The sequence below is a fragment of the Stegastes partitus genome, unplaced genomic scaffold, assembly GCF_000690725.1.
Source record: "Stegastes partitus isolate 25-593 unplaced genomic scaffold, Stegastes_partitus-1.0.2 Scaffold1921, whole genome shotgun sequence".
Lineage (NCBI taxonomy): Eukaryota > Metazoa > Chordata > Actinopteri > Pomacentridae > Stegastes > Stegastes partitus.
The window spans coordinates 34184-50429 of record NW_007579652.1 but is presented as its reverse complement, the minus strand read 5'-3'; the positions used below and the strand labels follow the sequence as shown (position 1 = coordinate 50429).

General features: G+C 41.5%; 2 protein-coding genes across 4 annotated transcripts in view; one reads left to right on the top strand and one right to left on the bottom strand.

The window, feature by feature from the left end:
- Window positions 1-3070, top strand: part of mms19 (MMS19 homolog, cytosolic iron-sulfur assembly component) — a 20514-nt gene extending 17444 nt beyond the window's left edge. The window contains exons 27-31 of the mRNA XM_008303037.1: window positions 73-155; window positions 275-439; window positions 769-828; window positions 1384-1484; window positions 1783-3070. Of these exons, the coding sequence (XP_008301259.1) occupies window positions 73-155; window positions 275-439; window positions 769-828; window positions 1384-1484; window positions 1783-1813 (440 nt within the window). The 3' untranslated portion in view covers window positions 1814-3070. The remainder of the gene's footprint in view (window positions 1-72; window positions 156-274; window positions 440-768; window positions 829-1383; window positions 1485-1782) is intronic.
- Window positions 3071-3132: 62 nt separating this feature from the next.
- Window positions 3133-16165, bottom strand: LOC103373193 (probable palmitoyltransferase ZDHHC16). 3 transcript variants are annotated; one of them, XM_008303033.1, is made up of 10 exons: window positions 16042-16165; window positions 9934-10253; window positions 9662-9856; window positions 8716-8804; window positions 8599-8627; window positions 8336-8469; window positions 6976-7061; window positions 6769-6892; window positions 6096-6166; window positions 3133-5085 (listed from the first exon to the last, which is right to left on the bottom strand). In XM_008303033.1, exons 2-10 carry the CDS (start codon window positions 10207-10209, stop codon window positions 4983-4985), a joined length of 1107 nt encoding a protein of 368 aa, XP_008301255.1. In that variant the 5' UTR covers window positions 10210-10253; window positions 16042-16165; the 3' UTR covers window positions 3133-4982. The 3 variants fall into 3 exon arrangements, with proteins under 3 accessions (XP_008301255.1, XP_008301256.1, XP_008301254.1); XM_008303034.1 differs by having other exon boundaries at window positions 9934-10249; XM_008303032.1 differs by lacking the exon at window positions 16042-16165 and having other exon boundaries at window positions 9934-10362.
- Window positions 16166-16246: the final 81 nt, after the last annotated feature.

Genomic DNA, 16246 nt, shown 5'->3' with positions numbered 1-16246 from the left:
TTGGTCTACTGGGAGCATAGCAGTTTGTAGTAATTTTTTTGTTTAATCTTTGTATTGCCATTGTCTCCACAGACAAGAAGCCTAACTATTTGAAGGCTCTGTCCAATATCGTCAATAAGCTGCCCAAGCAGGTTCAAGTCACTGAACTACCAGCGGTGAGTAAGACTTCACTGTTAGTAACCAGATGTTTCAACATAGTTACTGCCTGTGACCGTTTAAAAACTTGTGTTCGCCTTTGTTTAGTGCTAATGTAAAGTTTTTCGTCCCTGTGCAGCTGCTCTCTCTGCTGCTGGAGGCCTTGACGTGTCCTGATGAGGGTGTCCAGCTGTCCACTCTGTCCTGCCTGGAGCCCGTCCTCATCAACCCTCCAGCAGCTCTCGTACAGCAGCTGGAGGCTTTAGTCAACAGGCTGATTCCCCTCATCTGCAGCCCAGCCATGGTCAGTGAGAGATCAGTGCACACACAGACAGTAAAACTGCTCGTTCTGGGATGATTTTATAAGACAGCCTCGGTACAGGATGAAGACCAGTGACAGCAGTGTCATGGTTACTGTGGACAATGTTCTTACTGGTGTTAAGGCTATTATACAACAAATACATGATGTCCATCCTGAAAATGCAACAAAATATAAAAGCCAATAAAACAGTATTTATTGTTTTCCCTGTTTCAGTGTATCTTAATTAGTTGGAGCTGCTTATTCTAAACCATTAACATGAACATGAACGCTAACAAGAGGTCCTGATGCTGTCTTGTTTCTTTCCTTTGCAGAACGTTCGGATTGCCTCACTGCGGTGCATCCATGCCCTTTCTCACTTCCCTGTACATGAGGTAAAACTCAGAGCGTTTTTTAATTTGAAGAATTTTGTCAAGTTGTTCAATACTCTCAATGCTGATGAACACTTCCTACTTCACCCACAATCAAGTAATTAGGCTTTGAGGAAACTTAAGAAAAAAATAAATAAAAATATTTAGAAAATAAACCTTAGCCGGTTCCTTGCTGAATTCTAAAGAGAACGCTCCATCAAATGAAAAGTACCAGGTTACTGACCCTCTGCGCTGCGTGCGTACAGTATTGTAGCATGTACGATGAGCATCCCCCCAAAAATACATCACCCCCTGAAGCTGATAGAATCATTCTACCAAGCTGTATAGATAATCCGTCACACATACAATATCCAGTCTGATCTGAGAACTGCTGTAGACCTTTTAATTGCATGAGGCTTGCCAATCAGACTATTGTTGTATTTACGTCTTTTATCTTTAGACTTAACCAAGTTTTCCCCAAAACTACCCAGACCTTTGTATATCTTTTAGCTGTAGTATTATGTCAACACGTTACTGTAACAGAGATGAATATTTTTCTTCTTTTGCTCTGTAATTCAGGTTCTGCCATTTCGGGCTCGAGTGCTGCGAGCGTTGGCGAAGCCGCTCGATGATAAGAAGAGGTTGGTGAGGAGCGAAGCTGTCCTGGCAAGAGGAGAGTGGTGAGGATCAGCTGCTACTGTTGGAGATTTTGTTCAACGTTTAACTTTGTGCTATATAATAAACTGACTACACATCGGTGGCAAATTACTCCAGCAGAGTTCAGACTTGGAGAACCAATGCCAAGTCGTATTACAACTGTTCTGGCAGCACACGGTGGCTCAACACCTTCTTAAGACACTTCATGTTGGGTTTCCTTTAATTTATCTCGACATTCTAACATGTAACCGAGTGAAATGTTACTGTGTGGTTCTAGTTTATTCTCCATAACAGCGAGTCTCCGTCTTATCCACCTCACAGGTTCCTCTTGGGAAGTCCTGGTGGAAGATGATTCTGTACCTCAAATACAACCAAATTCAGAGGAACCTCCAGGACCAGAAACCAAGTATTGAAGCTGTGTAACTCACTCAGCAGCTCCCCCTCCTCAGATTAACAATTCAGCACCCTTCACCTCCTGAATCTTCCTGAACTCCTCCCTCCTCAGCTGATTTCACGTTACACTGAAATGTTTTTGTTTTAACTGTCTGTATTTTCATGAACGCACAAGTGAGAGGATGTGGGCCGGTCGGCTTAAATCCACATAAACCAGTGGAGCCTGGTTAGTCTAAGTTAAAGAATAGAATGACTTGTTTGTTGATATATAATACGCTTCATGTTTGTCGTCCTTCTCTCTACATATCAGAGCAAACATGTCATGAAACTGAATTTTTGGTTGTTAAATGTTTAAGTACTGAACGTGCAAAACCTGGAAATTTAAAGTGCATTTAAAATCACAAGTCAGGTTACAGTGAAAAGAGACACATCAGTCGCTATAGTAACACCACAGGAGTGATTAGAATCAATACAATGACAAATGAGATCAGGGACACTAGTTTGGAACGACTCAGCTGATCCTCTATCAGCCAACAAAATAATGAAATGACACACCAAGTTTTTTCTTTCTTCCTACATCCAGACACGTTTGGATCTTCTAAGACCTGAAGTTTTAAATAACTTGAGTGCAGCTGTACAGTTCTTACATTGATAACGCCTGCACCACATTAACATACTGTCAGATGAAGACACACGGCTCCTGTATGAGGAGAGAAGACAAACGGAGCACAAAAGTGAACATTTTGAGATGTTGGGCTGCTGGAAAAGATCCAATGTGCAGCAGGATGAGAGCAGAACCCAGCGGAGCCTTTTATCTCCTCATCTGATGAATGTGTAACTGAGCTGTAGAGTCTCAACAGCAGCTGGTTTGTTTGATTCGGATCTCTCGGGAGATCGTGGATGTGCCAACTGTCCTCGCGTAACGAGCACTTCTGAACGTATCCGCTGACACGAGTGAAATTTTAGGATACATTTTACATAATTAAATATCTGTTTAGGTAAATGTACTTTGCATTAAGATTGTAAGTTATGTGAACAGTCTGTCAAACACCCGCCTTGTATTTGAACAAATATTGACGCTGTGTCATAGTTAATGTTACGTCATTGCAGAAAAGGTTGGCTGACTTTGGACCTCACATCAACTTATGCCAAGGAAATAAGACAATATATGATATGTCTAACTTAAGATGTCATTAAAACTTTTCTTTGTAATTTACACACAAAGCTCCTGACGTCATTTCACATGTTTTCACCTGCAAATGGAAACATGACAAACAATTGTAAAAACTTGTTTTATTTTAAAAAGAAAATTCAAACCAGAGCACAGCTCCTTTTGATTACAAATGATATCATAGGTGGACGTCATGTTTCTATGGCAACTACACATCCAACTCATCCATCATGAAGTCACTGATGTGAACACGTAGCAGTGAAAAATCTTAATTAAAAATACAGAATTACATTTCACAGTGCCTGATTTACTTATTTATAGAGGCTCAATTTCAAGGCTGAAGATCCAAACAAGGCACACAACAACTTTTTTTACCAGCATCCAAAAATGAAATGTTGAAGGTAAGAAATTGGGTGTTGTGTGGGTTTTTTCCATTTTCTTAAAAGTGGAGTCAGTGATTCTATTGCAATACACTTTGTCAGTCAGTGAATATCTCCTCACGCCCGCTAGCTGTCTGTTTAGTATAGATGGAAACCCAATATACATTCACAGCCCTCGCTCTGTAAATGGAACAAACACAGGATCTCAAACCGATCCACACATTATTCTGCTATTAATACCACTGATTAATTGAAAGTATTTACCTTGAACATGCGAACGAGCTCAACAATCTTTCTACAGAACCACAGACTCCACCTTTAAATTGTTGAACAAGCAAAAGATTCAAGTCAGAAGTTGAAGAAAAGTGAATCAAACTCTTGGTTTTTCGCTCTTTGGCACCAGAACACAAGCCCAGACCAGTTTCAAAATCAATCTCATCAGCACACGCTTTCAAAACACACAACAGTTAAACTGAAGGTGTAAACATCGAGGGTAGTAAACATAAGATTTCAGAGAGTTATTGAAATAATCACAGGACACCTATCAAACAAATCAGAAATTAATATTGAAATTACGTTTTCATCTCATGATATTTAAGACACAAACAGTCATTATACACAAATTATACAATAAAAGCTTAAAGACCTTTCGAATAAACAGGCTCAGGTCGCTGACTGAACACTGAGCCACTGATCAGTACAGATGTTATTGGTGCTGTGTTTTGCACTTTTATCATCAATGAATCATGAGCACATTCATGCTGGCACATTACTGCAGTGTAAACACAGGAGAGCTTCTCTGACAAGACAGCCAGTCTTTTCTTTTTACGTCTCCAGCCCACAAGTCAGATTTAGATCTGCTGGACCGTTTTACAGCACGAATTAACAAGAGAGTGGTGCTCCTATCAGGGAAATAAGGTTGATAGAATAAAGTTGTTTCCAAATGGAAAACAAAACACTTAAAGGCAAAGATAGGAAACACCTGCAGTAAAGAAGCAGAGTTTCAGGGAAATATAGTATTAATTTGATCACATTAACAACACAACTGGAGTAAGACGGCAGCTATTAATCATATCAAAGTATCAGTTTACAATGTGCTGATTTGATGTTTGAAAAATGCAACACAAAGCACCTTTAATGCGCTGTACCCGCAACCTACAGTGTTTTCATCCATCCATCTCACACACTTTTAAGAAAGAGTCTGTTGTGTGGATTTTCAGTCCAAGAAATGTACAATTCTTAGTCGTGTCTTGACTAATGGTTGGGTTTATGCTGGAGGAGGATGCTGACCAGCAGCACCCAGAAATCCAATCAGTCAGCATCGTTGCGGTCTCACGTCAGACCTCTTGTGCAAGGCTGACAGGTGGAAAGGATCATAAGAAGTTTCGTCAGTAGTGTCTTCCATGTGCTCCTCACTTTGGATTAGTGCAGCTCCTGATTTGTGTAAAAACATATTTTTCTTTGTGTAGCAGACTGAAACTGATGGAGCTTCTCGCTGCGACACATCCACCATGTTGCTTGTAGTCTAAATGCAGATTTAAGGTTTTTGATGTGGTAGAGGAATTTAAGGCTGGACCTCAGATGGCCATGGGGTCTCTCCTGGAGAAGGTGCACTCCCACATGATGCCGTCTCCACTGGGAAGATGGCTGGAGGGCAAGAGGACCCGAGTGAACCAGTGACTGAGGAGCAGAAGAATAAATGAGCTGAAATGTGGCTGAAAAACAAAGTTTTGAATCGACAAACCGTACATGAAGAGAGAATTTAGTCACAGACAGACAAGAGTTAGATTAAACATCACTGACATCCAAGTAGACACCTGGTCTATCTAGTGAATGAAAAGACAACAACAAAATGACAAACGCTCAGAACAACAACTGTAGTGTGTCCTTTCCTACAAGAAGGTGGCCACCAGTGTGTTCTATTTCTATCTAGTGCAAAGGTGAAGGGGTATGTCTTCTTTTGGCGACAACAATCATCAGCTGCTGATGCTCTAAAAAAGTCTTTATGACAAACGACTAACTGAGCTCAGATCTGAAGACTTGACATATCTTGGTCCCATCAAAATTGGTCCCAGAACATTCTTAAATGTGTTTCTAAACTCATAAACATGTCAGAAAACAACAGTTGAAAACATGAACAGACTGAGCTGTGACGCGCTGACTTGTGGACATTGTGTGTTTAGTTTATTATAGTGCTATAGTTACTAAGAGTTCACAGCCACAAAGTCACAAAAATATTCCACATCTACAGTGTGTGTCTGTGGTTTCACATCTAAGCTATTTATCTAAAACAAGCTCAGGTCATTTGCATGGTCAGTTCATTTACACTAGTGGGAAGCTGTCAGCGGTTCAGAGCAAAGAATACTGCTTATTTGTTCACTATTTAAAATCAGAAATGAATACATGCTGTAATTCTTATTAACATTTGACATTGTCTGTGTGGTTAGGAACAATTTTCAGTGGGGCCACAAACTCAGAACACATTATCAGAGCATCACGCAGACTTCTAATAAGTTTCTCTGATGTTAGACTCATGCTGAGCACACGACCCAGACTGCAGACTTCAATCAGACTCTGTTCTATTTCCAAATGAAGCTGAAGAATCTCGGAGGTCGACGATAACTCCTGTTCATCTGTCTCTAAGTTTGATAATTCAGGAAGCTCAGATCTGAATCAGGGGCTGAACTCACCTCCTTTTCTCCACACCAAACAGTAACTTCAAGTTGTTCATTTTACCGTGATGATATGGATTTCTGAACACCTGCGATGGAAGAGAAGAAACGGTGACGGCCATTGTTGCATTCTCTAAATATATATGTGACACTTTGCACAGAGAGTTGATTCTATTGAAGTTTCTGTATTAAAATGGGCTTCTTCGTGTGTTCTGTTCAGTATTAGTGGCAGTCACAGAGCGCAGGGTTTTCCAAAGGTTTCTGGAGTTCTTAGATGCTGTGTTGAGTTTTCATTGTTTCAGCACTCTGATGAATCATTCGGTGTTTCGGCTACAGCAGGCAAAAGGGATTTAACGACACTGACCGTGAGCAATTTTAATATTGTTGCTATTGATGCGTTTGGAATGACTTCAGTACCAAGTCAACACAACACATGACACTGGTTTTGTTGTTGTTTTTTGTTTTTTTTTATAGATATTTTAATGGGGAAATTTTCCATAGTCCACCATGTGTGTATACCATGTGTTAAACTGCTACATTCCAATGACTCATTTCAAACCCTGCATTCAGAGCTCTTCAGAAGCTTCTCCTCCATCTTAGTCATGAAGCAGAAACACTTCCTATGTGTTATACTGCAGCATGTATGTATGTGCAGTATAAGCCACTTGATTTTGTACAAGGATGTACCTACCTTGTCCTTCTCCCTCAGTCTCTTGGCCTCTTTGCGGTTGATGTGTCGCTCCACGCTGGTCTCTCCTCTGCTGATGAGCATGCTATGCCACAAGGTGAGTCCTCCCAGAGCCACTGCCACTGAGCTGCAGGGACGACACGAGGACACATTACAACCTGAGCCGTCTGTATGATGTTGTCAACTTTATGAAACAAAGGTGTTGCTCACCTGGTTAGCACCCAGAGGAAGATGATGCTCTTATGAGCAGTGGTTTCTCTGAAGGTGTAGTCTGGAGGAGGGGTCTGGTAGTAAGTCTGAAGGACACAGGACAGATGGTGTCAATCTGTAGTCAAATTTTATAAAAGGATATTTACAGATGTCATAAAATGATGTTCCAGACCAGGAACAAGGCCCTTCAAGGGGTTTTTCTAAGTGATCAGTATCAGCACCAAACTGATCCTGATCATTTGTTTTGCCACACAGGTCTCAGAGGATGAGAAAACATTGTAAAGCGCTTTGAGTACCACTAAGGTAGAAGAGCGCTATTTAAGTGCAGACCATTTACCATTAGCTAAAATGGAACTGCCCATAGTCCGAGTGACTGCCTCTTTATATTGCTACAGTATCAGACAGAGTGTATAGAACAAGAACCAGGTACTGCAGCTAAACTACATGTTCTGACTTGCGTGTAGAGAATACAGGTTTTCAGTGTCTTTTGGAGCCTGTGGAGCCACAGTACACTGAAACATCACGACATTTCAGACGGTATCCTACTGGAGCCGCACAACACAGTCTGTGATCACCCACATAACATTAAGTAACAACTGGAACGAAGGAATGCAATTTTTTCCATAATGCACTGCAGATTCAGTGGTCATGGACATACATTTGGCTGATTTTAATAACTTTAATGTACTTGCAGTGCGTATTATCTACAAAAATGGGATCAGGTTGGGACTTAGTATCTTAGCAGACACTAAATATTAAATGACTCAGATCTGATTGAAGGCAAAAACAACTTGATCCCTAATTATAATAACATAAATAATGTTACTTCACTCTCAGATGTCTCCCACACATGGTTCAGCTCGTTGCTTTTCCAGCTCATTTTGGCTCAGCATCAAAACATTCCATACAATATGAGTAAGTTACAACTTGACTGAGCTCGATCCTGTTCGTACACGGTGATCTTTGGACACAGACGTCATCCAAACTTTAAACCTAATTAGCATCCAAAGCCGAAAGTTGTTTGTTTACCAGCTGGAGCACTTAATCAGAGGTAAATATGAGAGCAGAGGACGAACATAGATCGTTTTCAGGTTTCCTGTTTCGGCCGTCATTTGCCACCTGAGCTCAAATTCTACCTTCTTACTATGTCTGACAGGTGCTGCTGTTGAAGACATTTCATCATAGCTCCTCAACTAAACTGGTTTCATTAGCGTGAACATCATGGAAAGTGCCGATGAGCCCAGTTTGAGTCCATCTAGACTGGCAGAGTTTAGCCTGGAGGTGAAAGAGAAAAATCTTTTTGCACCGAAAGTAGTAGCAAAAGTTAAAATCCTTCTTTGTGACAGTCATGGAGCCTCACCTCTATAGCATTGTAGGCCTCCAGAAACAAGTCCCTGCTGCTGATGCTGCAGTAGATGCAGCCCAGAGTCATGTAGACGCAGAACGAGTAGAAGTAGCGATGATTGAAATGGCCGACACAGTTGTTCAACCAGGCTGGAAACATGTTCAGTTCAACACGTACAATGAGTGGAACAGCACAAAGCACACAACGTTTAAAAAGTAAACAATATAACATTCGTTGTCATGCATTCTCCTCTTGGTTTTTGCTGATTGGAAGGATACGACAGTGGTGGTCCATCTTCAAAACACACCTGTAACATGACAAACATTATTACGATGGGCCAAAAAGACAGTAAACTGACTTCCTCCCCCAACAATAGAACAGCCTGATGATCTTACACGTTGCAGATGCTGCAGTGGTGCGTCCTCGGTGGTTTTGGTGTGATACATTTCTTACAGATGGACACAGAGGGGATGTGAATTTTGTCCTAAAAGAAACAAAATGCAACCAAAGAAAGAGGATATGTTACAGCCTTAATGGAACAGAAGTTAGACTAAACACATGGCTTCAAGAAGCAGACAGAAATTTCAACAAATGAATAAACCCATATAGTGTTAAAGAGCCCATATTATGCACATTTACTGATTCATAATTTTATTTTTGGGGGGTTACTAGAATACGTTCACAAGTTTAATATTTTAAAAAACAATTTTTTCCATACTGTACATTGCTGCAGCACCTCCTCTCATCCTTTGTCTCAAACACTCTGTTTGAGCTCCTGTCTGTTTAACAAAGCTCTCCTGAAAAGCCCAGTCTGCTCTGACTGGTCAACATTGGTTACAAACCATAACCCCAGATCTAAAGTTATAGGGACTCTGATAAAAGCAGTTCTACTGAGGAAACAATGGCTGGCTGCGAAGCCAAATGAGCCACAAGGTAGGTGTTATGCAAATGAGTAGCATGGTGATGTAAATAAGTAACACAAGAGGAAGCTGGACGGCACAGAGAAGTCAGGAGCAGTGTTTCCTGTGACAGAGAATAACTCCCTTCTGTGTGGACTTTGGGCTTTCCAAGTTTGCAGACCTTTTACATGCACAATAAAGCAGATATATCACATACTGATGACAAAGGGAAAACCCCAAAAAAGCAGAATATGGGCTCTTTAAGTAAGTGGTCTTTCTCTTTTGTCTCCAAATAAAACACTGAAGGAGCAAAAGCTTTCTTGCTGCCTGTTCTACCATGTAGCTTCACATTAGTTTACAGTAGAAAAGGTCTTGACTTATCACTTAAAATAGTTTTAAGCTGATATGTCACAATACTTGTCGGCCTGTGAGGAGTTGGTACCTTTGGCGGGTGTCCCGGTGAGGTGGTGGTGGCCTTGTAGTAATGGAAGACCACCATGACGAGAAGCCAGTGGCCGCAGCAGAGGTGCCAGACAATCCAGTGCACAGGGTAACTGCTGAGGATTGTGGGTAGGACAAACAGGTAGACGATGACCACAACCGAGGACGTCAGAAGGGTGACGAGACAGACAAACACCTGACACAGAGAAGAGGGGCATGAGTAAGGAAAGCAGAGAGGAGTGTAGAAATAAAAGAGGAGAGAAGAGAGCATACCACTCCAAACCAGCGAGTCACGTTATCCACAATCCAGTAGACGGGTTCGAACGCACAGTCCAGCAGAGTGTCAAAGTTGGTGAGACTGTTGTAATAAAGCGACTGCAGCAGCAGCTTGCTGTAGCTCCACAGCTCCAACAACCTGCCGCTGATCCACGGTTTGCTGCTGCTGCCGCCGCCTCGGCCTCCCCTCTGCAGGCGGCACAGCCGGCACCAGCGCATTGCGAGTCGCATGGCCCGGGAGAGCTGCCACCTCCAGCTGCTGCCCATACGCATGCCGCCGCCGCCGCCTCCTCCTCCTCCCCTCCTAAACACTCTGCCTTCCAGACACACACAAACACACAGACACACAGACCAGCAGTTACAAACACAGGCTGCGTAAAACATCAGCTCCTCGTACCGCAGCCTGACGACCGCTGAGGTTTCCATCATCGTCTCCACCTCCTTAAGGAGAAGTCAGGGTGCTGAGAGCTCCCAGCGCAACGGAAAAGCTGACCTATAGGATGACTAAACGGCTTCGATACGAGAGGAGATGCAGCCCAAGGGACTTCCACTCCTAGAAAGTGTTCAGTTTCCTCGATAACACTACAGTCATTGAAGTACAGTGACATATGTCCGTCAAAGCCAACCAGGACAGAGACTATCAGGTAATGAGGTACGCCCATCAGCCCCTACAAATAAACTTCTCCTGTAAATAATTCACAGCAAATCCAGATCTGCAGGCCAAAACCCTCTTACAAAATAGCAGGGGAGATGCAGAGTGGTAACCCTATAAGAGGGAAATGCAAAGGGATGAATGTCTTAAGAAGGAAATAAAGTGGACACCTGATCCGAAGGCATCATTTCATGAAAGTGAGTATTGGTTACAAAGATAAGACTTGTTCAGGTTCCCCAAAATAGGATGGCATTAATAATGAGAGATGCTAATCAGAGACCTTTAGCAGACAGTAAAAGTAAGGCCATCTTTGTTCACTCTTAGCTGCAACTGAGCTCCACTGTTAAATGACGTGTGCACTTGGTCAGTGCTTCATTTGGCTTTCACACACGCTGTTGGAAATTTGTGACTGTCTGAAAAGAAAATGTCGCAAATCTTTCACGGCTGATCATGATGAGACTGGTTTTCAATTCAATCTTCATTAGAACACATAACATTAATAAATTATGACCACATTAATTCAACAACATTAGTGTAATTACTCTGACACCCTCTAAGAGAGTGATGACGAGGGCCACAACCACGAAATATTGTGTAATCGATTAATACGACAATTTTGTTGATTTGCCAGTTGATCATTTCGTCTATAAAATGCCAAAAGAAAAATCTATGTCCTGAGAGCTCAGCAGCATTTTCAAAATCCTGGAACAACAATCCAATAACGAAAGACATTAATTTATAAACCCCCAAAAAGCAGAAAATCGTATTTAAGAAACTTGTGTCAGAGAATTAATGGTAATAATAATATGTAATAATAAATGTAGATCTACTAGGCGGCTGACTTACGAAGTGTAGCAGCTCATCACGTTGTACGACAAACGACAGGTCAAAAGTTAAAATCAGTATATTTAAAATTCTAACAAATTTGATGGTAAGTTTTAACATGAAACTCGGGCTGACCTCACATCAACTTCACAATTAAATCCATTCATTTTGGTGTAAAAAAATTAAAATAGCGCACACTGCACTCTTCTGCATGCCATCATTGAGTAACAGGTTGTTGTCTTAGTTCTGCATAACACACAAAGTCAGAATTTTAGTTAAACTTATGAGGTGAGTCAAAAGATGGGAGTGTTTTCTAACCTACTGTTTGTCTGCTCTGGGCCTCATGAGGTATGAAAGCTTTTGTGCTTTGTCCCTGGTTTGGTGTCAGCTCACACACATACACAGAAAAATGAAAGTCAACAGAACTGCATCACTTAAAGCCACATTCGACTGTCCGCTCTGCTGATTGGTTAGATGTGTCTGGGGCAGGAGCAAGGAAGTAAACCCAAGAAGAGGGTCCTAAAGGTGCCAAAATATCAAGGAAGCTACTTAATTGTTTGTTTGGGGTTATACATCTTAGAATTGTCTGGCTGGCTGATGGCACCAATTGATTTTGCTCATGATAGTGTACGCATGGGCTGCAAGGTGACTCGGTGTCCCCTGCCTTTGTCCTAAGTTAGCTGGGATAGGCTCTAGTCCCCCACGACCCCAGTGAGGATTAAGCGGTCTATAGATAATGGATGGATGGATAGTGACCGCATTATAGTTGGGACACTTCAAGGTAGATGACATTCCTACCAAAAACAACCCGCTGTAGCACTGCTTTGTGACTGGAACACAATCTTTCTCTGTGTGATTTGCATCTGAGTGTGACTAATGTGATCAGCTCGGCCCAAAGGGAGTGAACAAACCAGAGTCTCCACAGGTTTGTAAATGCCCTCAGTGTCATAACGTTAAGTCAGTATCACAGAAGTTTGTTTATTTTTGTCATTCAAAACATTTCATTTTTTTCTCCTTTTGCAGCAGAAATTGCCTTCCAGACCTTTCGGCTCAACACTGTATTTTTTATGGTAAAATTCAGATCTCTAATACAGTTTCTGGTTGAAGTTACAGGTTCAATTAAACATTTTTAAATCAAGGCTACATGATCAGCAAAATCATGTGAGAGAAATAAAAGCGAAAAACTTCCCTCTGAGAACCCGTGAAGCCGCACATCAGCTCGCTGCGCACACACACACACACACACACACACAGGCTGCCGGCTGACTAAACGAGGTGTTTAAAGTCATTATATTAATTTCCATGTTATGTACCTGGCAGACAAAAGGAACATGAGAGCGCCACACAGCGGGGCGCTGCTGTCTCTATGGCAACTCACTGCCCTAAATCTGGTCTTAGAAGAAAGGCAGATCCCCGAGTGTGTCTCTGTAATAAGCTTTAGTTTGTCCTCTTCCTTTACAGCGTCTCGGTCCCTCCGGGTCACAGCAGAGGTGGCTGCCAATTTCACTTTTAGAACATTCGACAACTGAGAAGATATTTATCACAGATTAGTCGTTTGTTGAGCACTACAGCAAACATTTACATGATGCGTCTTCACCTATTCACTGTTCTTTTGATGCAACAGAGTAAAGACTTTGGATTTTGGCTGCTAGTGAGAGCTTAGGAACGCTGTCTAATGCCATGAGTCGCTCTGGACAGTCTGACTTCACAATGAATATCAATCGACTATTTTTTTTTTTTTTAGTTGTCGAATATTTTATAATCATCTTTGGCCCTTTTGTCTTGATCGTGATGGTGCTGCACGGTTGATGATCTGAACAGGCTGTGAAGCTGTTGGACTGCAGCAGTCAAAGGTTTTACAGTCTCTACATCTCCGCTCCTTCAGTTACAAAACAATAAACTGTGCATCAAAGTCCTAATTTATATATCTTCAGCTTAACATTAACAATTTAACAGCTATTCTGACATTTACTGAAGCTGCTCCTCTGACTGTGAGTTCACACTTACTGCATGTGAGGGAGGCTGATGTGAGACATGAACAAAAGATGAAAACAGCTCCACCTGATTTTATCACTGCTCAGAATTGCAAGACTTTCATTAACTTCTCCTTTATCACGCTCTTCCAGAGGTATCTGGAGACTAGTGCAGAGCTAAAATATTGTGCCGGGCAGAACAGATTAGTCAATTTAAAATTAGTCAGTCGACAAAAATATCTTTAACTACTTTGATCATTTCCCTGTAAAATTGCACCGAGCACCATCTAGTTCCAGCTTCACAGTTTTTCTTCTTTTATTGGTTTTATTTCATTGTCACCCGAGTATATTTAGGATTTCAGCTGTTCTTTGGATGAAAACATCTGAGGCCGTCACCTTGGGCTTGAGGAAATTATATGGGCATTTATGTCTACATATATTACATTTCATCCTTTTTTTGAAAGTAATATAAAGAGATAACAACAAAAAACAACCATCTATGCTCACATTCATACCTATGGTCAGTTTAGAATCACGCATGTGTTTGGACTGTGGACAGAACGCTATATCTGAATAAATCTTGTGGGAGAACAGCAGATTCAAACTCACAACTTTCTTACTTTGAGGCGACACTGCAAACAACTTCAGTCTCATTATTATTATTAACACTGCATAAAACATGAATCTGCTGCAAGCCAGTAATACGTTTTCCACAAAGTCACAAGAAGTCCACTGCGGTGTTGCCACAAATGTAATCTGCAAGTGAAGATGTAATTTTGCCACAGATTTGGGGCTGTATTGCCAAAGATCAACCACAGCTGTTTACTTGAAAACTATTTTTGCTAGAAATGCTATAAATGGGAAACATAGCACAAAGCACTGGTGAACATGTTTATTTTTATTTAAATGTTATACACCTTATTTATTCTGCAAGGGGAAATTCTTTTTTCTGCATATCGGAGCTTGTTAGGAAGCTGTGGTGGAGCAGACAGGGTTGAGGTCCCAACAGTGGCAGCCTGGAAGCCATGACCTTCTGATCTATAGCACAAAGCCACAACTGCTGAGGAACCTCTCAAAGTAGTGGCACACTTCTTATTATTGCCAGAACGATGCTACAGTTTGTCCCTGGTGCCCAACACTGGGAAATTTCTGGAGACATTTTTTGGCAAACTGATTTTTTTTTAAGGCAAATCAGCCAGAAGTTTTAACAAATATTTTGCTTTTGTAAATGTGCAGACACTAAGCCCATTTACGAAAGGCTTTTTAACATTTGAAAAGCACTATGCCTTGGTATATTTAGGTGATGACTTATTCATCACAAAGTCTAATCTCGCTTTTAATATGTTTTTGAAAAGGTGTGGCAGATAAAGCGAGAATGAAACCAACCAATGACAGACACTTCATCAAAACCAGTAAGAAAACTGACGACTAAATGTTTGATAGTTTTACCTCCATGAAAGCACATATTGAACATGTTAAGTTCAGTTGCATTAACAAACCAAGTGTGGCTCATAAACAGCCTGGTATATCTCTTGATAATGGAGCCCCTTCACCCTCAGCTGATCCCCTGTGGTTTTCCTGAAGGTCACCAAGGCACGCTAGTCTGCAGCCACCCTAATTTGTGCCTGGCAAGGACTGGTGGTTGTCCTCATAAGACAGGCTTTACGGTCTAAACCCAGATCCCTGTGTCCCCCAACCACCTCTGCGTAGGTGTGATCCTGGCGGCCTGCTCTGACGGTTGACAGACTTGGCATTGGGGTCCCCGTCCAGCGATACCTGGTCCAGGCCGGCCACATGCAACCCAAACCTCAGTTCAGTACAGTAGGTTTGCCTTGGTCACCAGGTGTTAATTGATCTCTTTATTTAATATGAAGGTGAGATCATTCCTTTCCCCATTCATTGTCATTTTTTTGGTTATCAAAATGATCAACAATTACTGACATTGACTAAAAAAAAAAAAATGTTGTCATGATAAACTCTTCAGCTTCATTGTCCAGCCGTGTCCTTGGATCCAAAGAGAGTCTGTATTTTCATATCTGCATTTGTGATGAAGACCCAAAATAAATACTTAAAACCCTGTATTTTTTTTCCATCTTAAAGATACACTGCAGCCAAACTGTATTTTTTCCAGCCTACATCTCAAGATGAGTCAAATGAACACAAGATGCCACCATTTAGTGCTCATTTTGTCATATGCCATTCATTAATCCCATATCATCCACCCTGCAGTTTGGATTATATACCATGTGACAGCAGCAACACTAACACAGCATGTTCATATTGTTTCCACTGTTATTAGTGAGTCAGTATTGAAGGTATTAATATCTGTCTCCAGTAAATGTCGTTATTAGCTGTAAGAACATCAGTCAGGATCAAACACCTTTGTCCATATGATGGCTAAACAAGTCTATAGACGACTGAGACAAATTATAATATCCAATGTCCACATCAAAAATAGCTAGAACTGACTGAATTATACTATCACGTCTTAAAAATATCTAATTATGACAACCAGCATTAAACAATTCCTCCAATTAGATATGGTGAAACGTTAGCCAGCTAACAGTTAGCTGCCTCTAAACGCCAGCAGTACGGGTTCGTTTTATTAAAACCGAAACACCGTCTCGGGTCAAACCGGTCACCGGCAGACTTTACCTGGTCAGGAGAACGGGGCGGAAAGCCTGCAGCTGTCCGGTCAGGTCATGCTGAGGCTGGGCTCGAGGTTTAACGTCTCCGCTGACTGCTGCAGCCCGACGGCACCGAGCGGTTCAATGTACGAGCTCCCTCACGAAGATCGTATATTAAACAGATGATTCACTAAACAGCTAAACTAACACGTCTCTGGTCCTCATTTGGTAGT